The sequence below is a fragment of the Drosophila sechellia genome, chromosome 2L, assembly GCF_004382195.2.
Source record: "Drosophila sechellia strain sech25 chromosome 2L, ASM438219v1, whole genome shotgun sequence".
NCBI lineage: Eukaryota > Metazoa > Arthropoda > Insecta > Diptera > Drosophilidae > Drosophila > Drosophila sechellia.
This window is the reverse complement of record NC_045949.1, coordinates 4,402,300-4,426,145: the sequence shown is the minus strand read 5'-3', so window position 1 is coordinate 4,426,145 and position 23,846 is coordinate 4,402,300. Positions and strand designations below refer to the sequence as shown.

Genomic DNA, 23,846 nt, shown 5'->3' with positions numbered 1-23,846 from the left:
CATTTAGGAACCCCAAACAAGTTTGCATATTGTAATTAGGCAGGGCCCACTGTTAAGAGTATATTATTTTTTATAGTATCCTAACATATGAATATTAACGTTTTCAGACGAACCAAAGCCACCACCAACTCCCAAGAATCCTTGCTACCCTTCGCCCTGCGGAACCAATGCCGTGTGCCGCGTTCAAGGAGAGAACTACGTCTGCGAGTGCAGCCAACTGGAGTACATCGGCAATCCCTACGAGGGTTGTCGCCCCGAATGTGTGGGCAACTCCGAGTGTCCGGCCAATCAGGCTTGCATCCGCAGCAAGTGCCAGGATCCTTGTCCAGGAGTTTGCGGACTGGAGGCCATTTGCACCATGAACAACCACATACCGATCTGCTCCTGCCCGCCGGGCTACACTGGCAACGCGTTTGCTCAGTGTACCCGTCAGGTAACACCACCTCCTCCCTCGGATCCTTGCTACCCGTCCCCGTGTGGACCCAATTCGATTTGCCGAATTCAGAACGAGAAGGCCGTGTGCGAGTGCCTGCCCGGTTTCTTCGGAAATCCGCTGGCCCAGGGATGTCGCCCTGAATGCACCCTCAGTTCGGACTGTGCCAAGGATCGGGCTTGCATCAACTCCAAGTGCGTGGATGCCTGCGTGGGAGAGTGTGGATTCGGAGCTGTTTGCCAGACGATCAACCACAGCCCGGTGTGTAGTTGCCCTGCCAACATGGTGGGCAATCCGTTCGTCCAGTGCGAGGAACCACGCCAGGCTGAGCCTATCGATCCCTGCCAGCCTTCGCCGTGCCGAAGCAATGGAATCTGTCGCGTTTACAATGGAGCTGCCACCTGCAGTTATCCGGAATGCGTTATCAACGAGGATTGTTCCCGCGACAGGGCGTGTGTTAGCCAAAAGTGCCGTGACCCTTGCCTGAATGCCTGTGGCATCAATGCCATCTGTCGGGCCATCAACCACAAGGCTGTTTGCAGCTGTCCACCGGAGTTCTACGGTTCTCCGTACGCTCAGTGTCTGAGGCAGCTACCGGAGCCAGAGCCCAAACCGGAATGCATCAGTGACGGTGATTGCACCAATGACAAGGCCTGCATCAACCAAGTTTGCCGCAATCCATGCGAGCAATCGAACATCTGCGCCCCACAGGCGCGTTGCCATGTCCAGCTCCACCGGCCATTGTGCGTCTGCAATGAGGGATATACTGGAAATGCCTTGCAGAACTGCTACCTTCTGGGATGCCGATCGGACGGTGAATGTGCCGCCAACGAGGCTTGTGTTAACCAGCAGTGCGTTGATCCTTGTGGTTTCACACAGTGCGGATCGGGAGCCATTTGTCGGGCTGACTTCAATCACCGAGCTAGGTGCCATTGCCTGGAGGGATACCGCGGCAATCCTCTGGTGCGTTGCGAACGTCCAGAGTGCCGATCCGATGACGAATGTGCTTACCACCTCGCCTGCCGTAATGAACGTTGCGAAGACCCGTGCAACTGTGGCATTGGAGCCCAGTGCCGCGTGGAGAACCATCGTGCTCAGTGCCGTTGTCCAGCTGGCTTCAGTGGCAACCCGACCGTAAGATGTGATCTTGTGCCAACACAACCGGAGGGCTGCACCATGGATGCGGAGTGTCCCAGCAAACTGGCCTGCTTCGGCGGCGAGTGCAAGAACCCGTGCGATGTCACGCATCCGTGTGGCGCCAATGCCATCTGCGAAGTGGTCGACACACTGCCTCTGCGCACCATGATGTGCAGCTGCCTACCTGGCTATGTGGGTGAAGCCGACATTGGATGTCACAAAGGTAAGATATGGCTGGTAGTAAGATCACATGGAGCCCTAGAGTGAGTCGATTAGATCAACCCACCCTATCTTTTGGGACTCCTCATTAATTAATTAAATACGCTTTATTTTTGAGTTTGCTTTTCTCATTGCAGCAGCAGGTTTTTTATAAAGTGCTTTTACAAATATTTTCAATTACAATCCCATTTATAGTGATGCAAAACCATTATCCTGAGCAGTTGCACCTATATATATTTTGATTGCACTCTATAACTCTTAACTGTTGCACATAAACATTTAGCAATCATACATTTACTTTGGAACAAACTCTAATCCATGATTTTTTTGCTCAGAACCCCCACCTGATCAGGGCTGTACGTCACATGATCAGTGCCAGGATACGGAAGCCTGTCGTGGCGGAAACTGCGTCAATCCCTGCCTGGATGCATCGCCTTGCGCTCGAAGCGCCCAGTGTTTGGCCCAACAACATCGCGCCATTTGCAGCTGTCCAGAGAGGACACAGGGAGATCCATTCACCAACTGCTACGAGCTACGTAAGCTACCACTTATAATTAGGATAAAACTGAATCCACTAATAATGTGTTATACTTCCAGCTGAAATCAAGACTGGCTGCACCCACGATTCGGAATGCCAGCCGACCACGGCCTGCATCAATAAACGTTGCCAGGATCCTTGTGCCGAGGCCAATCCATGTGCCGGAAATGCCGAGTGCCGCGTCCAGAACTCCCGACCTATTTGCTTCTGTCCAGCTGGTTGGGGTGGTGACCCACAAGTTCAATGCTACAAACGTAAGTACTCCATATGAAATACCCTTTAATACATAGGCTGATGTAATCCTTGATCCTACAGCTGAATGCAAGATCAACGCCGACTGTCCGTATGACAAGACCTGCTTGAACGAAAACTGCGTAGATCCCTGCACTCATGGCCAAGTGCGTTGCGGCAATGGGGCCCAGTGCCTGGCTCAGAACCACCAAGCTGTGTGCATCTGTCCAACCGGAACTCAGGGAAATCCCTTCATCTCCTGCATCACTGGACACTGCCAGTACAACGAGGATTGTGCGGATCACGAAGCCTGCGATCGATTGAATCGCGTTTGCCGACCGGTTTGCGATCAGGAGACCTGTGCCCTAAACGCCATCTGTGTGGGTCGTCGCCATCAGCCGCAGTGCGAGTGCCGACCCGGTTACCAGGGCAATCCACATGTGCAGTGCGATATACCAGTGAAGACGCCCAAGCCCCAGTGCATCCAGGATGCGGACTGTCCATCGAAATTGGCTTGCATCAATGAACGCTGCGCAGATCCTTGCGCCACGCCTCATGTTTGTACTCCGCAGCAGACTTGTACGGTCTTGGATACCCTTCCAAAGCGAGCCATGGCATGCAAGTGCCCCGGCGATACAGTGACAGATATCTCACGCAACTGCGTGCCCATCACTGTACCAAAGGTAATCTCCGGCTGCCAGCACAATTCTGAGTGCGCCAATACAGAGGTCTGTTCGCATGGAAACTGTCTGGATGCCTGCCGACTGGAGAGATGTGGCGTCAATGCCCAGTGTACAGCTCGGGATCACTATGCTCAGTGCAACTGCCCAAAGGGCTTCCAAGGCAATCCCCGCATCGAATGCTACACTACAGAAGTTGATTTACCACGAATCCCCAATCCTGGCTGCTCCCGCAACGACGACTGTCCCAGGGACCAGATTTGTCGCAACGAGATTTGCATCAGTCCATGTGCCGCGGATGACTGTGGAATTGGTGCCTACTGCCATGTGCAGCAGCGAAAGGCCATCTGCCGCTGTCCACCAGATTATTCCGGTAACCCACAAGAGCGCTGCCTGCCACGTAAGTATTCCTTAACTTTCTTCGAATTTTTGCAATACTAATTTCCATTCCATCTCCATAGCTTCCGATGTGATACTGGTGGGCTGCAAGTCTAGCACAGACTGCCCCTCGAACGAGGCCTGCATCAACACCCAGTGCGCCAGTCCTTGCAACTGTGGACCCAATGCCGAGTGCACGGTGAAGAATCACCATCCGATCTGCTACTGCAAGCCTGGATTCTCCGGAAATGCTCAGTTTGGATGTGAACCCATTGGCTGCCAGTCGGATGACGAGTGCAGCGGAGACAAGCAGTGTGTGAACCGCGAATGTATCAATCCCTGCCTGGCCAGCGATCCTTGTGCCCTTAATGCCGAGTGTTACGGACGTAACCATCGCGCCAATTGCCGCTGTCCCGTGGGATTGGAGGGTGATCCGTTTGTGCGTTGCTTGCGCTTGGAATGCCACTCGGACTACGACTGTGCATCGAACCTGGCCTGCGTGTCAAACGAATGTGTTAGCCCATGTGGTCAACGTAATCCGTGCGCCCAGAATGCCATTTGTCAGGCTCTGCAGCATCGCGCTGTTTGCCGTTGTCCGGATCAGTTGCCATTGGGTAACCCGTACGCTTATTGCGAACCCAGACCTGTTGAGCCCGTCTGCCGGGATGATGGAGATTGCCCAAGTAAACTGGCCTGCATCGACGACAAGTGTCAAGATCCGTGCGCTGTGCTCTCACCATGCCATCCAACTGCTCAGTGCAGTGTCCTCAATAGTGTTCCAGTACGAACTATGGTTTGCGAGTGTGCCGAGTACGAGGTGCCCGATGCCAGTGGAGCGTGCCGTAAGATGGTGCCGCCCAGGCAACCTGGCTGCGAGAGCGACCAGGACTGTCCCGACCAAGAGGCCTGCATACACGCTCAGTGCCGCAATCCATGCAACTGTGGAACTAACGCCGTCTGCCAAGTCACTCAACATCGCGCCGTATGCAGTTGCCAGGACGGATTTGAGGGTAATCCGTATGCCTCCTGTCGATCCATTGGATGTCGCGTGGACGGTGAGTGTGATTCGGGCAAGGCCTGCATCAACGGTGACTGCATTAACCCATGCCTGATCAACGATCCCTGTGGACCCAACGCCGAGTGCTACGTGCAATCGAACCGTGCCCAGTGCCGCTGCATGAGTGGCTATCGAGGAAATCCCTACGAGCGTTGTCGTGTCATTGGATGCAGCAGCAACAACGACTGTCCCAAGGACAAGACCTGCCAGAACGAGCAGTGCGTGAATCCCTGCGTCTACCACAACCCGTGTGCCCCGCGTGCGGAGTGCAGGGCTCAGAGCCATCTTGCCGTGTGCCGCTGTCCTGCCGATTTCCTGGGCAATCCATACGTGGACTGCCGACCGCCGCCACAGCCCATCTGCCAGTTGGATACTGATTGTCCCGGTCGCCAGGCCTGCATCAACGAACAGTGCGTGGATCCATGCGTTGTATTGGAACCGTGCCAACGGCCTGCTATCTGCGAGGTGACTCCTACCTCACCGGTGCGTACAATGCTATGTATCTGTCCGGATGGCTATGTCAGCAGAGGAAAGGGAGGCTGTAAGCCTACGCCAGGAATCAAGGAGGTTGGAGGTTGCATCTCGGACTCAGATTGCCCGGCAGACAAGTCCTGCCTGAACAGCGTCTGCCGAGATCCTTGCAACTGTGGCTTGAATGCCGAATGCCGTATTAAGGACCATAAACCCGTATGCACTTGTCGCCAAGGATTTGAGGGTAACCCAGAGTTTGAGTGCTCCAAGATCGAGTGCAGTATCAACTCAGATTGCCCGGGTACTCACGTGTGCCGCAACCAGCTCTGCATTCCTGCCTGTCAGGGTGAACAGTGTGGATCCAATGCCCAGTGCTTGGCCATCGAGCATCGTGCAGTATGCGAGTGCATCCCAGGACATGGTGGAAATGCCAGGATTGCTTGTACTCCGTTGGGATGTCGCTCAGACGACGAATGTCCAACGGACAAGGCGTGCGTCAATGGCAAATGTGATGATCCTTGTACAACAACTGCTTTATGTGCCCAGGACGAGCTGTGCAAGGTGTATCATCACCGACCACAGTGCGCCTGTCCACCAGGAACCGTGCCCGGAAAGAATGGCTGCGAATCGGAGCGACACATTCCCATCTGCATAAGCGATGCGGACTGTCCCAGCCAGAAAGCCTGTCTGCGCGGAGAGTGTGTGAATCCGTGCAATGCCACCCAACCATGCGGAGTCAATGCCTTCTGCAGTGTCCGTGATACCTTGCCCGTGAGGACGATGATCTGTGAGTGCCTTGAAGGCTACACTGGCAACCCAGCCGTGCAGTGCGACAAGCGTTCGCTGTGCGTCATCGAGAAGGGCTTCGTTCGAGATGTGGATGGACAATGTGTTTGCCCACCTGGAACCGCTTTGGATATCTACGAATACTGCACCCCATGCCGAGAGGAGCAAGGCTTCCGTATCGACGAGAGTGGTCACTGTGTGTGCGCCTTGGAGCGCGGAATGGTGATCGATGAGCGCGGCCGTTGCACTTGCCCCATTGATCTGGGCTACCGTCTGACTCCACGTGGCGAATGCCAGCCGGAGGAGCCGCCAGAGTGCACGAGCAATGATCAGTGCGCCGACAACCGATTCTGCAACCTAGACACCAAAACCTGTGAAGATCCCTGCCTGACCAAGGTGTGCGGAGTGAATGCCTTCTGTAACGCGGTGAATCACCGAGCCCAGTGCCAGTGCATCACCGGTTACACGGGCAATCCGGAGCTACACTGCAACCACACTAACTTCCGCACCGATTTCCCACGACCCGATATGGTGGTCAGTTGTCTTGCCGATGGCGTTCAAGTAGAGATCCACATCACGGAGCCAGGATTCAACGGAGTGCTATACGTTAAGGGTCACAGCAAGGACGAGGAGTGCCGTCGGGTGGTCAACCTGGCTGGCGAGACTGTTCCTCGTACCGAGATCTTCCGTGTCCACTTCGGTAGCTGTGGCATGCAGGCTGTAAAGGATGTGGCAAGCTTCGTGCTGGTCATCCAGAAGCATCCCAAGCTGGTCACTTACAAGGCACAGGCCTACAACATCAAGTGTGTCTACCAGACTGGCGAGAAGAATGTCACCCTAGGATTTAACGTATCCATGCTGACGACTGCCGGAACAATTGCCAACACAGGACCGCCGCCGATCTGCCAGATGCGCATCATCACCAACGAAGGCGAAGAGATCAACTCTGCAGAGATCGGCGACAATCTCAAGCTGCAAGTGGATGTGGAGCCAGCCAGTAAGAATCTTATATTGTTAGGACCTATTAAAATGTATGCTAATCTGTATCTTTAACATCTAGCCATTTATGGAGGCTTCGCCCGCTCTTGTATTGCCAAAACCATGGAGGACAATGTACAGAACGAGTATCTGGTCACGGATGAGAATGGCTGTGCCACGGATACCAGTATCTTTGGAAACTGGGAGTACAATCCGGACACGAACAGCCTGCTGGCCAGTTTCAATGCCTTCAAGTTCCCATCGAGCGATAACATCCGCTTCCAGTGCAACATACGAGTCTGCTTTGGACGCTGTCAACCCGTCAATTGTGGTGGCTACAACGCCTTCGGGCGACGTCGCCGCTCCATTGCGGACAACTCCACCGATGCGACCGCCATTGCCACGAATTCGGGTGTGGAGGGTCAACTGCGCGAAGAGATCACAATCTCGTCAAATGCCATTTTGACATTCGAGAAGCGCAGCGGTCAAGGTCTCAATGATGCCAACAGTGAGTATTCCTGAAATTGATCAAAACCCAAACCATAAATAACTTTAATTTCCTTTTCCCACAGTAAAACCGGCGGCTCAAAGGGTAGAGGATATCTGCGTGTCTATGGTGGGACTGATCATTGCGCTGGTCATCACGGCACTGCTGGCTCTTGTGGCCGTTGCCGTGGCAGTTTCCTGCTGGCTAATGGCCTACAGGAGGAGGCCCAAGACAATTGCGCCCCTGCCCCATCCGCCAGAGTTCCCCAATCCGCTGTTTTCCAATCCCGACGCAGTGCCCGAGCCAACGCCGGATTACATATCCTAAACGTAACGTAACAATACACTGATACACAACACCTAGCTATATCTTTAGTATGTAAGAGAATCGAATGAAAATGAAAAAGAAAACATTGTGTATATTTGAAAGGCAAGTGCAAAAGGTTATGAATTATGCAATACAGATTAAATCGCGAAAGATTATCAAGATTGAAGAAAAGAAAAACAAAAGTAAAGTTGTGAGCTGAAAGTATAGTCGGCTCCATTGGCCGTAAAACGAAACTATGAAAGATTGAATTATTGTAAAAAGTAAAAAATGACGAAGCAAGAATCGCATCAAGAATGCACGAAAGTAATATAGTAGCTTAAGAAAATAATTTTATTAATTGTAATAACGATTAGTATTCTCCTTCCTACTAACATGAGAATTCCGCGTAGTGTTTGTACGTTTAGCTGCCCCATAGAGACCACCAACTGCCAAAACAGATGTGAGGGAATTCACCCATAGAGAGTGCAGCTACAAACGAATTCTCGTCCTCTAACGACAACTTCTTCATTAGTCGAGTACCAATATTAATTCTGTTATATATGTATAACTAAAGACTTCCTATAAATATTTAGGGTGTGGGTAGTAGCAATGACACTTTGTATTATAGCACAGACACACGCACACACAACTGCAACTACTTCCTGTAATTTAGATACCAACTCAACTCGCCCGTTAAAATTGAAAACTGCCTTTGATTTCCAACAAGAAAAACGAACAATGCACCCCAGAATACTCTCTAGCATAATATATGTAAGAGATCGTTGGGCCTCGGTCTATAAGATACTTTTCCGCGTCTATCATCCATAACCACTGGACAATATGCCAACGATTGTCCCAGTTGGATTGTAGGCAAGCTCAAGAGTCAAAACACACACACACACACACAAATCTCGAAGAAATCAGACCACTCCAACCGGCTTATAGACGTGGGAACAGTTTCATCTGGATCTAGGCACCAACTCGTTGAGGGAACATAACTATAACTGCCACTGAGGCGTCATCAGCGCACAAAAGATACTTATCTATTGCATAGGAAATACTAGGTTTGTTTTAATTTTAATCGCAACACCGACTAATGGAGGATTTGATTTTGACCACTGTCCCTCGACCACTTACTTGTACTACACTCTACTATGATTAACCATTATTTTTGTAGTTTTATAGTCAATTAATATTAAATTGTTGTGATTGTTTTTAATGCAAAAGAGATACTTCCACTAACTTACTAATATGTAGAGACAAAAGTATAGAGCGTACTTAAAAAGGCAACGAACCAGCGCCCTTGTTCCTGCCCCTGCCCTAACCCCTTGCCATTCTCCATCGGGAACAGCGCGCAGCTGTCAACGCGCCGGAAACTATGCAGCGAATTTCCGTTTCCGGCGCCCGTTTCACAGAGCATGTCTTTTCCCGATGCAATTGTAGCTGGTGGGATGGCGGGTCTCGGGATCGGGCCTGGATAAATAAATTATTGAAAATGAAGTTTTAAATTAATATTATTAAACGTAAACAAAATGTATAGTCACTACTTTAAGAAGAAAGAGAAATTTCTTTATAGTAAAATACCATACAAAATAAACTCGCACTCAGACACGTACACAAAGAGACAGAATTTGTAAATAATACACAGGCAAACTCTATGGTATTTTTAAATAGCGCATTATTGTGTATAGGTTTCAGCACCTCGACTCCCAAATCCGAACTAAATCACAGGCTAACCCTAACCCATGCCAGGCATAAAATTATTTTCTTAATTCCATAGCCAATATGAATATGCAAGCAAGTGCACAAACTAGCAACCGCCTCGTTCACAATTACCAAACACTTTTATTTTTCTTCACAAGAACCGCTTCGAAATCGTACCCTAAATAGAGTTACATTGAACATAGACAGAACTTTTGCACTGGCAGCAAATATAAATGAGAAAATAATAAGGAATAAGAATGGCTCTTATTGTAAAAAGAAAGCAATAGTTAAATTGTACTTATAAAACGTGTATTTAATAACGAGAAACGAACATACTTGTAATCGCTTATTGTAAACTAATAAATAAATAAATAAATAAATATAAATCAACAATCAGTTTGATGGCGTACTTGATTAAATTAAGTATTCCGCCAGCATTCCACTTGCACTCGACTTGAATCTGGCCATTTAGGCGCTTCAAGTGCTCACATATGTGTCGCAAATTGTAGCTTCTTCTTGGTGGCCAGATAATCCGCATTAATATTCCATCATTTTGGGGAGCGGGAACAAGCCTAACCCGTAATGCTTCTCAAGACAGACCCCACTTATAATACTGGATCCGCTCTCCGGCAGAGAGATATCTGGTCGGGCCAGATATGGGTAGAGCGGCACACAAGCACAGATACTATATGCATATGTGTATGTTTGTATGTGGAGAGCGAGAGCGGATCGGGTTTGTGGTATGTGGTATGCCGCAGCAGCGGTCGCAAGTGCAAACGATATTCGCACACGGGGATTGGATCAGTTGACATTTGACGGCGCGCGTGTTGGCACGTTTTCGGGGCCTCTGCCACGGACTCATGGTTAAGCCCTTGGGTCGTCTAAAGTGCGGTACGCAAAGTTGAGCACCTAGCACTGAGCTGGGCATTAAGTATACGCGGCGTTATCTTGATCCGCTCGATTGCCGTTGCCGGGTAATTTGATGTGCGTTGATTGTTCTATTACGTTTATTACTATTGAAATTGGGCATTGTTCGGCGTATGAATGAATGAGAAGCCCCACACTCGAATCTAAATTGAACTGCAGGAACAAGTGAATCAAAGTGAATGAAATTACCATTATTAGTGTCGATCGCTGTCGCTACGATTGCCATCATTAAAGTGTGTGATTATCTTTTCGGTCTAGGTGTTAAATATTTTTGTTTGTTTGCTCTTCGAGTGAAGCAAAGCCGCATTTAATGGCTGTTTGTTGGGGGCAGCAACTGGGCAAACAAACATGTTGTATAATGGGGAATTTAGCACCAGCTTTCATTAGCATGTCGGAGTGCTAATTTGGTTTTATAGTTCAGTGCGATACAAGGGATGTGCCCGGAATAGAACATCTGTTGATGCCGCAGCTTTCTACAGACGGTTTACGACTTACAATGAGGTACAGGTGTCTTATACGATGTCACGCTGTTTCCCAAGCAAGCAATTACCAAAACACTTCTCAGGGCTTAGCTTTCTCAGCCTCAGCAGTAGAGCGAATTGAATTCACACATCGCACCATAAGTGATTTATTGCCCGACAAAGGTAATCAATCAGGTTTTTTTTTTTTTGGTGTGAGGGCTTGAACGAAAGCCCCAAATAGCCAACAGTTGATATTTTAAGAAGCTTACTCTACTCGTACACAGTTATGTAAACACAATTGGAATGTTTTCGAGCTGAGTTTAATCGGTTTATATTAGTGCCTCGCGCTCTGGCTAAAAATTTACATTTTTACTACTTGAGTGTGGCTGATTTTCATATTACAACGAAAGCCCCTAGCGTGCCATGATATATGATATGTGTACGGCAAGATGCGTAATTATTAATTACGGCACAGTTGAGCCAGCACTCTGACCTTTCGTGGTCCGCTGCTGACCGGAGAGTCACTGGAGCAGATCGCGTGCCAATGACGTAGTGCCTCTGTTTTCTGCTCACTCCAAAACTTTCAAATTCAAAGAGCCCGATATGGGCAAAAGCGTCAATCGAAGGCAACGAAACGAAAGCAGTCCGAGAAATGCTTTCCAAGAAGGCAACCGTGAGAGGTGGGCGACGGGTGCAACCTTTTAGGGCCACATCGCCGATAAGATACAAATTTGTATCTGTAGTATCAAGTGCGACTTGCTGTTCACCTGTGTGCGGCTGAAGAGCTCGAGCTGGTTTATCTGTGACGGCGATAAAATATAACAAAAAATGGGACAAAACTTCAGATTGTTTGTTTATATAAACAAATACGAGAAAAATATATGAAGTGTGCGTAAAAAGGTAAAGAAGAAATCAGTCAGTTTTATGGGTGCACTCTGAGTTGGGAAAGTGAATTTCCCAGAAAGTGATAACTATTTGCGGAGTTGGCAGACAATAAACACCTAAATAAAACATTATTAAACGGTTAAAAAGCTACTTTCAAGAAAGTAATCACCCCTATTAAAGCAAATAAAGATATCTTGTGCTGGCTTTCACATGATTTAGTTTATTTTGATTTAAAAGCTCAAACTCACGCGGCCAGCAGCAACAACATTGGGCAACTCAAGGTTTAAATGTGATTTAAAATTGTGTCAACCAGTACCCGCAATCGCAGATTGCGACCATTCAAAATGATAGATATGAAAGCGGCCCCAGCATCAGCGAACCAGTGCGAAATCCAACAACAGTCGGCGTTCAAAATGGTTTTATGATACAGCGACTACCGAATAGCAACTAGCAACAAGCAACTAGCAACACACCAACTGGCAACTTGCAACACATCAAGTGTCAACTAGCAACACGGCTACAGCAGCCACACGAATTTCCCACAGAGAGGCCCTCCCCCTCGACCTTCCATATGGAGGACAATAAAGACGCCAGCCAGGTGCTGAACACCACACCCGACCAGGTGGTCACCAGCCGCGCCCCGCTCACCGGCCTAGCGCCCTTGAGGCACAGCCAACTCTCTGATAGCGGAGCTGAGAGCTGCTACGAGGGCGACGAGCAGGCACGGCTCATCCGGTCGTCCACGTCGCGGGCCCACAAGTTCATCATAATACCGGCCACGCCGGGAACACCGCCGGGAAGCTGTGCGGTAGCAGGACCACTTCCCTTCCGCCAGACCAGCTCCACCACATCGCTGGCGGCCATGGCAGCTGCACTGCACAAACAGTCGCCACTGCGCCAGGCATCGGTGCGAACCAGGCCCAGTTCGGAAGTATTGCAACCTGGTCAGGTGCTGGCCCATCAGCCAACGGCAGCAGGATCCACCTCCACGGTGACCTTCACCATTGACGACTGTGATGAACAAGGTGCTGCCATTCCTGCTGCAGCTTCAGTTCCAGCTCCCGTGACCATGCCCGCCATTTCACCCACGCCGGCCACCCTGACCTGCACCACCACCACCACCATGGCCGGGGATTCGGTGGCCGTCTCGCCGCTCAGCATGGAGCTAAAGTTGCGGTTAGGCAGCCATCACAGCAGCATGCGCTCCGTGGTCTCAGGTTGGTGACCCTCAAACCCTCGCCCGCATATTGAGTTTCCTAGTGCTCATATGTAATTGCTTGTACTGAATTACTTTGCTTGGAAACGCCTCTTAATCTTTTAATTGCACGAAATACTTGAACAGGTTGTTGATAATGTTGTCCTACTAATAATTAAATGTCTGCCTTTAAGTGATTCATAATAAGCTATATAAATCGAACAGCCAGCAAAATTAATTTCAAATTGACCATAGTAACTATAAAATCCGTATGTAGAATTATTATTTATGATATTGATAGGCAATGAAGTTCATATGGTTGTCTCCGAGAAGATCTTCTACTTGTTACTATTATAATGCGCTTATCTATTCAAATCCCCTGCAGGTTATCTTCCGGGCCTAAATGACAGTAGCGGCAATCTGGTTGGAGGCGTATCGATGGCCACTTCTGGATTACAGGCCCCCAATCCGCTCTACATGCAACCACAGGCCTCGTTGAGCGGCAGTTCCTATCATTTCCACGAACTGGCCGGCAACCAGATCTACTCCGATGTGACCTCCGTTCGCTCGCTGGCCTCCATTGGCATTGGGTCAACGGATGGGCGCAAGCTGGTTATCCGGCGAGTGCCCACCACCGCCAACGAGTTGTTCGACATGGTGAATCCGCAGACGCCACCGTAAGTGTTATTCGAATCGCGAATTCTTCAGAGTCAGTTCTCAACAGCCTGGAAGTAAAGAAACGCGTTTTACTTCAAATCAATTTGTTATTAAAATTTGTGTTAGCAGTTTCTCTCTGTGTATAGTAAGGGCCATTAGCTTGACAAAGAGGCGGCGATAAAAGGATCTAACATTCGTGGCAAATTTGGCCAGCATTTGGCACCTTAGCATAGAATAACATTGTTGAGCATTTGGCAAACAGGCGATTTTAACACCCTTGTGGCATCTTTGGGCGCGGGGTCCACATGATTGCCTACCGTCCCCGAAACGTGCCGATCTCGCATCAGCTATTTTTAAGCAACGTTCCTTAACGAGATCAATAGATCGGTTCGATCGGTTTTGTGATTTATCTGTTTGTGTTGGCCAGACCAATTACCACTCCCCATTGTGTGCTCCATAAACACCGGGACTGCGGCCGAAACCCGGCTGAAAATTGCCGGACTTGTAGTCAGTAGCGCGATAACCCACAAGCCGATCAGTTGCCACTCCCAGTTTCCTTCAGTGCCCGCGTCTCCTGCTCCACGTATCCTTGCTATCCATGGATACCTTCATAGTTCAAAGGCTGCGCTAGAAGTAACTCCTGAAAACAAGATTAGAATAAGCCAAAGGAGTAAGCCAAAGTCGAGATGCCGAACCGCCAGGACTACGATGCCCAGTCCTCGAAGCACTCGGAGCAGTCCTTCTTCCGCTTCAACCGGGTGGCCAAAGTGTAAGAGCCCAGGGAAAAATTCCAGTTGCATAACGTCTCGAATCAGGCCATTAAATGGTGATCGTGTGATTTGTTTGCCATAAACATTAGCGATAAAGCGCTGATTAAACATGAATGATTCCTGGATTGTTAAGTAGACTGTTTATACCCGACTTAGCACTATTCCACAAAGGATAGTAAATATACGTTTTTCTTCGATATCTGCCTATATATAGTGCTACTGTGCTACCTACAAAGTGTTGATATATCAAGAGTTTTTGAGTTTTTTTTTTTTAATAATATGTAATATCGGTCAATTTGCAGAAACTAGGATATAGATTTAATGGTCTATTATTAAAATGAACTTATCATTAAATGTTACAATGCACTGATCCACAATTAGTACAATTCGCTATAGCTAAACACATATATATTATTAAAAGCGCCGTGTTGTCGACATGCGAACGCATAACTGCATGTTTTCAATATTTCCCCGATTTAATCAAACCACTTAAATGGGGGAAAAACTGACACGAACGGCTGTTTAAATCGGCGACACCTCCACCCACACCACCAATTGCCCAGCATTCTGCAGCCATCCATGACACGATCAAATCACCGGATCAGATTCTCGTCGGCGGGCACAATGCAACGCCAGTTGGCACCTCCAATGGAATGGCCAGGCCCCAGTTGGTGGGTTCGGGTCCGTGTGATTACTGCAATTAAGTCATTTGACGCATCAACTAATTTATATGGTTATTTCTGAATCCTCCTTCTGCTTCTCTTTTTAGACCCTTAGGGGTGGATGACGATGACAGCTACATGGACATGTCCGATGAGACGGCCCACCTGAAGCCGCGCCAGCAGCACTGGGCCAACAAGATGCAGTTCGTCCTGGCCTGCATAGGATACTCGGTGGGTCTCGGCAACGTCTGGCGATTTCCCTACATGTGCTACAAGAGTGGCGGTGGTAAGTTCCCATATGTACAAAGCTATAAATTGAATAGCATTAATGTATATTTACGATAAGATTATATTGTTCATTTTTTGTAGATTTAAAATAAGATATCACTCTTTATTTAATTACTAATTTGGTTGAGCTATACTTGCACCATACTATTTATACGCTTATCTGTGCCTCCGAAAAAGTTCTGCGGTTCAATTGGGAATTAAGAAAGGGGTCAGTCGTAGGCAATTCCGAGATTTTCCGGGTAACGCTGGGCGGAAGTGCCTTGTGAGAGTCCAGCAAGTGACTAAGAGTGCCGCCAAAAAAACCTGCACATGCGATAAGGCAGATATTGAGATAGTTACTTTGATTTCGTGCGACGGCACCGGGAAGATATGGGGGTTTAGTTGTTTGTTTTAGTTGCTCTAAAAACATTTGACAATTTTGCACTTTAAGCGGCATTTCCGCTGAAGCGTTTAAAAGCCATAAATTAAAATTTGTTTAAGCTCAGAGCAGCGGGAACAGAGAATAAGCGGTCACTGTCATCATTTTGCCGGTGTTTCTCGATCACGCGAGCTCGGAGGTCCGCGTCCATCTTCATTTGCACTTGGAGACCCGTAGCTTTGCCCCTACTTAGCTTGCCCGTTTCTCGAGGGGATCGGGCATGGAAATGGAGGCGTAATGAGCTGGTGTGACAGTGTAGAAACGGGCACACGACCTCCTGCTAATGACGCGTATAACGATAGACAGTAGTTTCATGCCATTTGTATTTGCTTATGTCAAATATTTATAATTAATTTAAATTATTTGCTTAGCTGCTCTCCTCCATGGCTACACGTACATATGTAAATGTTTTGCTATTCATTGTTTACAGGTGTTTTTCTAGTACCTTATTGCATAATACTGTTCATATGCAGCATTCCGCTGCTCTTCATGGAGCTGTCCGTTGGCCAATACACCGGTCGAGGACCCATTGGGGCACTGGGTCAACTGTGTCCTCTGTTCAAGGGTGAGTAAAGTTTTACAGCTCAATTTTTTATCATTAAAGTTAGCTATCATTAGTCTAAACTATCAAATTTATTTATATCCCGCTCTCTTACAAAGCTGGAAACGGGTCGTATACGTAATAATTATCAATATATATTACGTATGCAGCCTGTTGTCAAGACCAACGTTTGTGAGTTCGGTCCGTATGATATAAAAGATAATGGTATATTCTTATAAATCTTATAGGCGATTTAAATTGTTCTTACTATTATTATGCATAATTTTCAAACTCCTATTGCGTCATTAGTAATTTGCAAATGCGTCATGCTCATAACTTTAAAAAAGACCCCATCAAAACAATTGAAAGCCAGGCTTGCCCAACCACCATGACAAACATAAAAGAGGGCTCTGGGATATGACCAAGTCCATGGCCAAGGTCAATCCCATATTTAGCCAGCTTGTCGAGCTCTATTTTGCGTTATGATTTACACCTGGTAATCACAACCGTAGTCAGACCTCTCATTCCGATGCTCCACTTCCATACGGACGGAAGCTAATTAGCTGGGCCATTGTGTTGTGGAGGTGGCGTGAAAACCCGAAGGCAAGCCGGGAAAATGCCCCATCCCCAAGCCACCAAGATCGTCATTACTGCATACAATGCATTTAGCTGTTTTTGCCGTTGCCAAACGCTTAATTACTGTCAATATTTTGCAAACAAACCACGCCCACGCAGAGGCAAGCTAATAAATATTAATAACGTGTAAAAACTATTTAACCAAGACTGGCGAGCGACTTCGAACGGATCCAATTGTCGCCGTATGAGGCCGGCACATGGCCAATTATGCAGATGAGTGCCAGTCTAGACATGTGATTCCATACGAAACCGGTCCGACTATCATCTGGCCTAATTAAGTCTAATTTTTGTGTATGCTCAGCTCATTGCAATTGGCAATGCCATAAAGTTGAGCTGCAGCTGGAGATTCCCGACTGATTTGGGCGAACGGGGTTACTTATCGATGGCTTCTTCTCTGCCTTCTCAGGAGCCGGACTCGCCAGCGTGGTCGTCTCGTTCCTCATGTCCACCTACTATAGTGTCATCATAGGCTACTCCATCTACTACTTCTTTACGTCGTTCAAAACGGAGATGCCCTGGATCGACTGCAACAACAGGTGGGTTTTGTATATATCCTATTCTTTTATGGTTCCATCTTATGTGGATTTCCAGGTGGAACACGCCGGATTGCTGGGTGCCACAGCGCAAGGGGATTAATGCCAGTGCGCCGGACACATCTCGCACTCCATCCGAGGAATTCTTCGAGTAACATATAGCAAACTTTTATAAGTTGTGGTCTTATAGTCATAATTTCCCTTCCGTAGAAACAAGGTCCTTCAGATCAGCGGTGGCCTGGAGTATCCGGGCATGATGCGCTGGGAGCTATTCGCCTGCCTAATCTGCGCCTGGCTAATGGTCTACTTCGCCACGTGGAAGTCGATTAAGTCGTCGGCGAAGGTGCGCTACTTCACGGCCACCTTTCCGTTCGTGCTGATCATCATCCTGATGGTGCGAGCGGTGACCCTGGATGGAGCTGCTGAGGGTCTGCGCTTCTTCTTCCGTCCCAAGTGGTCGGAGCTGAAGAACGCCAATGTGTGGATCAACGCCGCATCCCAGAACTTCAACTCGCTGGGCATCACCTTCGGATCCATGATCTCCTTTGCCAGCTACAACAAGTACAACAACAATATCCTGCGGGATACCGTGGCAGTGAGTGCGGTGAATATGATCACCAGTCTCCTGGTGGGCATCTTTGCCTTCTCCACGCTGGGCAACCTGGCGCTGGAGCAGAACACCAATGTGAGGGACGTCATCGGTGATGGACCGGGCATGATATTCGTGGTGTATCCCCAGGCGATGGCTAAGATGCCGTACGCTCAGCTTTGGGCGGTCATGTTCTTCTTCATGCTGCTCTGCCTCGGTCTGAACTCGCAGTTTGCCATCGTGGAGGTGGTGGTCACGTCCATACAGGATGGCTTTCCGCGGTGGATCAAGCGGCACTTGGGCTATCACGAAATCGTGGTGCTGTTCGTCTGTGTCATCTCATGTCTCTTCGGAATGCCCAACATCATACAGGGTGGCATCTACTACTTCCAGCTAATGGATCACTACGCCGCCTCCGTGACGATCATGTTCCTGGCCTTCTGTCAAATGATCGCCATTGCCTGGTTCTACGGCACGGGAAGGCTCTCAAAGAACGTCAAACAAATGACCGGAAAGGCGCCTTCCTTCTATCTCAGATCCTGCTGGCTAGTATTGGGACCCTGCCTCCTCTTTGTAAGTCACACCGTGCCTAAACTATGTAGAATTAATCTAAAAGCATCTGATTTTCGAATGCAGGCCATCTGGGTGTTGAGTCTGATCAACTACCACGAGCCCACCTACCACAATGGACGCTATACCTATCCGGACTGGGCCTATGGAATAGGCTGGATGTTCGCTTCATTCTCGCTGATCTGCATACCTGGATATGCGGTTATCAACTTCCTGCGCTCCAGTGGAGATACATTTTGGGAAGTATGTTGCTGCTAGCATTTTCCTTTGCCCCATTATTAACCCGATGTTGAACTCATTTCGCAGCGCATCCGGAACACGCTGAGACCCAACATCTACGAGTGCAAGATTTGCGGGGAACACCACTGCGAACACGACTTTCCGGAGCAGGAGCAGTTCATGCTGGCCCAGGAAATGGCCACCGTGTACAAGCCCACGAACCCACAACTGCTCCATCTCGGCCAGAAGTGCGGCTACAACGCCATGCAGGCCTCACCCTCACATGCGGAGGCAGGAGGATCATGTGGCCAGTAGCTGTTAGGAACCTTTCCCAACAATAGCCATTTCCGAGTATTTTTAACGAATCACTTTTGTAAGTTAACTGCAGAAATTAAAGTATTTAAATAAATTCTAGAGCGAGACTATTGGATTAACGATATTATTTAACTTAATATAATATATAATACATTTTGGGACAAACTAAAATATCAGTTGACATTACATATCAATGGCTACAGCTTTTGCACATATTGATAGAGTACATCGAATTCCTCCAGCTTGGGCACGGCATTAAAGGTGCTGCGAGTGCGACAGTACTCGGCGTAGATAGTTAGACTCTTGCGAGGAACGACCGGCGGACGCACGCTGAGATAGGAGTCGGTGCCGTAGTCACTGAGTGGTCGCAGGGTAATGCCACGCATAATCTTGGCCAGCTCCTGATCGCGCTGAGCAACGGCTGTCTGAGCCGGCCTCGCACCTCCACTAGACAGCTTGCCCATCTGCACGTACTTCTTATAAACAGCCATGCTCTGCTTGGAGGGCGGATTGATGGTGCACCCATAGATTTCCTCCATCGAGGGCAGACCTGTGGCCAGAGTGGCGGCGGCTGGTTCGGTCGATTCCGTCTGGTTTGCCTCCTTCTCGGCAAAACTTGCACTTAACTCCTCGTCACTAGAGCTATCGTCACCCTCGCTAGAACTTGAGGAATTGCTGTTCATAGAACCCGTGGAACTTTGCCCTGTCATCGAGGGATTTTGACGGGCCTTACGCGATGTCTGGATCTGCCTCTGGAACGGACTGAAATTAGTGCGGAATGTGGGCATGTATCGCAGTGCCAGCTGGCTGATCTCGAACGCAATGTGCTCGCTGAAATCAGTCCACTTGAAGGACTGATGGTAGTTGGAGTAGGCATCGATCATTTCCAGGCCGCTGCTGTGAACGCGAAACAGCTCCTTGACCAGTTTGTTGGAGTCCGCACACGAATAGGGTAGGCACTCGCGAACCTTGTGGAGCACCCAATCAGTGATAGCCTTGCTATCCGCTCTCGGCACGAATGCGTTGTGCATGTCGTAGTCCGTCTGTAGCTCCCAAATGGGTGGACCCGCTGCATAAAAATTATATTAAATAATTTAACTTAAAAATCAAAGAGTTTAGTACTCACGCTTTGTCAAACTAGGTTTGTATATGCCCAAGAACAAGTTGATGCTGTGCTGCTTCTCGGTGTCGCTAAACGTGTTGCTGTAGTACCGACTGAGGGTCTGCATCACATCGCTACCCTGAGATCCCCAGGGCGCCGTCTTCCGGTATGTCTTAATCCGGTGCACCAGCTGCGACCCGCCGTATTGCAAGGCCAGTGTATCACCGTGCTCCTCGTAAAGGTTTTCCAGCATCGTCACGCAATCCGAGTCGAACTCCAGCTTAGCGGATTTAACAAAACCCAGACGCTCCAGTTGGTGACCCAAAGCACACTTTCCAATCGCAAACTGAGCCGAATTGGTGCGATCCAGGCAGTCTACGCAGTTTGTGCGGACAATCCCAGTCTGCAAGCCGGGATCACTGCCAGCCGCCTTAAAAAACATACCCGTCATTTGGACAATACTTTCGGCATGAATGGCTAGTTGCTCCATGACGTTGCCTCCGCTCAGGCGACTTTGTCGCGCCATATCGAAGTGAATGTGCTTCATGCGGTGCGGCGGCGGCAGGAATTGGTTGAGATAGCGGATACTGTACTCCAGCTCCTTGGAGATGATCGACTCGTGCTTGCGCCGCTCCCTCTTCTTCACCAGATTGAGCATAATGAGCGGCGCACCATAATGGAAGAGCAGCCGTTCAAAGTGGAGCGACGGAGTCTGCGCATATGGATCGCAAATGTCCAATTGAATCTGCGGCTTGGGCACCATTTTGCTGATATCCTGGGACCAGTGTGACGGTATGGAGCCTCGCATTTGGGTGAAGGCGCAGATTCTCTGTCCATCGCTGACGATCTGTTCGGTCTCCACCTCATTGGCCACGTCCCCTTGAAAGTTGGCTCCACGCTTAAGGAAACGGGTACCGGCGAAGCGTGAACTCCTGCGCGCCACCAGGCAAACATTGACGTGCCGCCCAAAAATGCTGATGCAGGATTGGCTGACAAACCCGTGAGTAACTTCTAAAAGCCAGTCCTTGAGCATTATGCCTTCCATGGGCTGCAGGAGATAGGCATTCCATACAAAGCGCTTGCGGGAATCCGTGCGAAACGCGTAATCCACACGCTCATGCGCCTTGTCCACATTGCTGGTTAGCGTATTCCAATCGGGAAGCGGTTCGTCGCGGTCGAGATCTACTTTGGCACCAACGTAGCGAGGAGCGGACTCGTTGTACTGCAGCGTGCGCGTCAAATCGTAGGAGTATGAGAAATAGAAGTTGCTACGGAGGTCGATATTCTGAAACATCCGCTTGTAGCGATCCTCGTGCGGATGCGGTGGTCGTTGCGAGGTCACCTCGTTCACACGCACCATCACCGTGTCCTTAATTGTGTAGACCAGGTGGCGGCCGATGTGGGCGCAGCATTTGCGCTTTGTCACCAGCAAGAGGTAGTAGCCCTCGAGGAAGCGCACAAATCCGAGGACCCCGTAAGCGGACGTCACCTTGGGCGAACCCGTAAGGGAAGCGACAAAACGTCGGATCTCCAGGCTGTTGAACTCGTTGGCATTCTCCTCGATACTGAGCCGGTTGTGGGCAAGTCGGTCTATGGTCAGGAGGCGGAACCGAGTCTCCCGATTGTTGCTGCCCACCAAATAGAGGCGCTGAAATTATTGCGATATATGTGATTAGTGATCAGAAAAAGCTCAGCTGGAGGTAATTTCTTACCGCTCGTGTCTCATAGAGCACTACTTTTTGGATGGAGCTTATCAGGGGATTGAAAACTATATTCGGATTATCATTGTTCATTTTTTTCTCAGCTTTTCCGAATTTTTTTTGTTAAAATTTTTCAGGCCGCTCCCACATAAACAAAAACAGCTGATCAGCTGTAGTTGGATATGCGCAAAATGACCAGTGTTGGCAGCGTGAGAGGGAGTCGATTAATTAATTTTGTTTTGGTACAATCAAATGTAAATAACATTTTATTCCATCATAAAACATATCAAAATATGCATATTCATTACAAACAAATTGTATACCTTATTACTACAATACCTATAAATATGTTAGTGTATTTTATCATCTAACAAAATCGTTTTGGTCCATTTTAAAGTATTGTACCTCGAGGATATGTCTTTCAAGTGTTTTTAAAGTAGTGGTCACTCGTGTAACTCGAGGATATGCCTACTAAGTGTTTTTCTCTGCTTATAGGAACTGGCACAGTGAGGACACTTAAAGGTCCTTTCGACGGTGTGTATGAGCTTGTGCTCCTTGAGAGTGCTGCTCAGCCGAAAAGTCTTGGGACAGTGAGAGCAGCGAAATGGACGATCTGGTGAGTGCAGGCGGCTGTGTTCCTTGAGGTGCTGTTTGAGAGCAAAGGCCGTGGGGCAGTGGGAACACTTGAATGGTCGTTCACCAGTGTGGGAACGGAAATGGTTTTTAAGGTGAAACTTCCTCGTAAATGTTTTCGTGCACTTGGAGCACTTGAACGGTCTTTCGCTGCCATGTGTGCGGATGTGTCGCCGGAGATCGGATGATTTAATAAATGTTTTGGAGCACTCTGAACACTTGAATGGCCGTTCGCCAGTGTGAATTCGCTCATGCGACTGCAGAGTGGACTGCTGCGCAAAGGTCTTGGAGCAGTGGGAACACTCGTAGGGTTTCGATACATTGTGGGTCTTCATGTGCGCCTTGAGAGTGACCCTTAGTCTAAAGTTCCGCTTGCAGTAGGGGCATGGGAAGGACTGTCCGTCCATGTGAGTTCTCATGTGCCTCAGCAAACTTCCCTTTCGCTGGTACTTCTTGTGGCATTCGCGACATTCGAATGCAAACTTCTTGCTGTCGCTTTTCCCATCGTCATCAGCATCGGATGCAGAATCGATCCGCGCATCTTCGTCTTCCGAAATCTCCCAGTCTTCTTCGAGCAAGGCGTATAAAGCATCCTCGATGCCTTCATCGCGAAATCGGCAGTAAAACTGGTGGCTTTTCTCACAAGTTTGCCTAATCCCATACGCGCTCTTTGCGTCCTCAAAGCACGGTAGACATATCATTTCCGAAAACAAATCGCCACGCTTGACCTCGAATCCGGTGCACTGCGCGATCATCTCGGCAATGGAAACTCTAGTCTTTCGTCTGGCGTCAAATATGTTAACGAGTTTATCCGAAATATCCATGCAAACTCGGCAGATTTTCGCCATTATCCCTGTAATAAACAATACTTAATAAGCTGAACTTTATGAGGGACAATATCACTTACCTGATATATATACTAAATCACTTTATGTTTTTAATAGCTTATATCTGGAAAAACAATCAATTATAGTTTAGGAATCCTTTTCGTGCAACCCAATTAATTCAAAGGTACTGCTCTTGCTTTGTTTAACAATTCAAAATAATAATAAGCAAAACTTCACATTGTGCACAGCACACTGGGCACCCTATGTTCTGGGCCATATGCTAAATCGATTTATTATCGATATTCGAAATTCAAATTAATTATCAAAATTAACATTTTTGAAACCAAGGTTTTGTCTTCCTAGTTATAAACTTTATTAATTCGTTTTATGATGCTTAAGAAGATGCTTCGCAGGCCCTTCTTCTGGGAAAAGGACTTTTTGCACTCAGAGCACTTGAATTCATTTCTCTTGGTGTGAGTTTGCATGTGATTCTTTAGCGTGATACTCAGACTG

At 48.4% G+C, this 23,846-nt stretch overlaps 4 protein-coding genes across 8 annotated transcripts in view; 2 read left to right on the top strand and 2 right to left on the bottom strand.

The window, feature by feature from the left end:
- LOC6613359 overlaps nt 1-9,801 on the top strand; it is a 111,564-nt gene extending 101,763 nt beyond the window's left edge. For all 3 annotated transcript variants that reach the window (XM_032713841.1, XM_032713840.1, XM_032713839.1), the window contains 7 exons: nt 108-1,793; nt 2,125-2,325; nt 2,387-2,581; nt 2,643-3,638; nt 3,700-6,927; nt 6,991-7,416; nt 7,481-9,801. In XM_032713841.1, coding sequence (XP_032569732.1) covers nt 108-1,793; nt 2,125-2,325; nt 2,387-2,581; nt 2,643-3,638; nt 3,700-6,927; nt 6,991-7,416; nt 7,481-7,722 — 6,974 coding nt within the window. In that variant the 3' untranslated portion in view covers nt 7,723-9,801. The remainder of the gene's footprint in view (nt 1-107; nt 1,794-2,124; nt 2,326-2,386; nt 2,582-2,642; nt 3,639-3,699; nt 6,928-6,990; nt 7,417-7,480) is intronic.
- Nucleotides 9,802-10,208: 407 nt separating this feature from the next.
- LOC6613358 (sodium- and chloride-dependent GABA transporter ine) lies at nt 10,209-19,178 on the top strand. Of its 3 annotated transcripts, none has more exons than XM_032713843.1 (10): nt 10,209-10,296; nt 11,916-12,895; nt 13,259-13,550; nt 15,070-15,248; nt 16,099-16,233; nt 17,252-17,381; nt 17,437-17,529; nt 17,589-18,540; nt 18,604-18,780; nt 18,844-19,178. In XM_032713843.1, the coding sequence occupies exons 2-10, from the start codon at nt 12,250-12,252 to the stop codon at nt 19,069-19,071; spliced, it is 2,832 nt and encodes a 943-aa protein (XP_032569734.1). In that variant the 5' UTR covers nt 10,209-10,296; nt 11,916-12,249; the 3' UTR covers nt 19,072-19,178. The 3 variants fall into 3 exon arrangements, with proteins under 3 accessions (XP_032569734.1, XP_002037832.1, XP_032569735.1); XM_002037796.2 differs by having other exon boundaries at nt 10,214-10,389; XM_032713844.1 differs by lacking the exons at nt 10,209-10,296; nt 11,916-12,895; nt 13,259-13,550 and adding an exon at nt 14,124-14,299.
- Nucleotide 19,179: 1 nt separating this feature from the next.
- Nucleotides 19,180-22,031, bottom strand: LOC6613357 (polyphosphoinositide phosphatase). Its single transcript, XM_002037795.2, has 3 exons — nt 21,886-22,031; nt 20,198-21,821; nt 19,180-20,140 (listed from the first exon to the last, which is right to left on the bottom strand). The coding sequence occupies exons 1-3, from the start codon at nt 21,964-21,966 to the stop codon at nt 19,269-19,271; spliced, it is 2,577 nt and encodes an 858-aa protein (XP_002037831.1). The 5' UTR covers nt 21,967-22,031; the 3' UTR covers nt 19,180-19,268.
- A 99-nt stretch (nt 22,032-22,130) lies between these two features.
- LOC6613356 (oocyte zinc finger protein XlCOF6.1) lies at nt 22,131-23,583 on the bottom strand. Its single transcript, XM_002037794.2, has 2 exons — nt 23,414-23,583; nt 22,131-23,359 (listed from the first exon to the last, which is right to left on the bottom strand). Exon 2 carries the CDS (start codon nt 23,352-23,354, stop codon nt 22,317-22,319), a length of 1,038 nt encoding a protein of 345 aa, XP_002037830.1. The 5' UTR covers nt 23,355-23,359; nt 23,414-23,583; the 3' UTR covers nt 22,131-22,316.
- Nucleotides 23,584-23,846: the final 263 nt, after the last annotated feature.

Coding starts and splice junctions, on each gene's coding strand:
- LOC6613358 (XM_032713843.1), top strand. CDS start 12,250: ATGGAGGACAATAAAGACGCCAGCCAGGTGCTGAACACCACACCCGAC. Junction 13,551..15,069: donor GTGAATCCGCAGACGCCACC/GTAAGTGTTATT, acceptor TTCTCTTTTTAG/ACCCTTAGGGGTGGATGACG. Junction 18,541..18,603: donor TGGGACCCTGCCTCCTCTTT/GTAAGTCACACC, acceptor TTTCGAATGCAG/GCCATCTGGGTGTTGAGTCT.
- LOC6613356 (XM_002037794.2), bottom strand. CDS start 23,354: ATGGCGAAAATCTGCCGAGTTTGCATGGATATTTCGGATAAACTCGTT.
- LOC6613357 (XM_002037795.2), bottom strand. CDS start 21,966: ATGAACAATGATAATCCGAATATAGTTTTCAATCCCCTGATAAGCTCC. Junction 21,822..21,885: donor TGCTCTATGAGACACGAGCG/GTAAGAAATTAC, acceptor CAATAATTTCAG/CGCCTCTATTTGGTGGGCAG. Junction 20,141..20,197: donor CAAACCTAGTTTGACAAAGC/GTGAGTACTAAA, acceptor ATTTTTATGCAG/CGGGTCCACCCATTTGGGAG.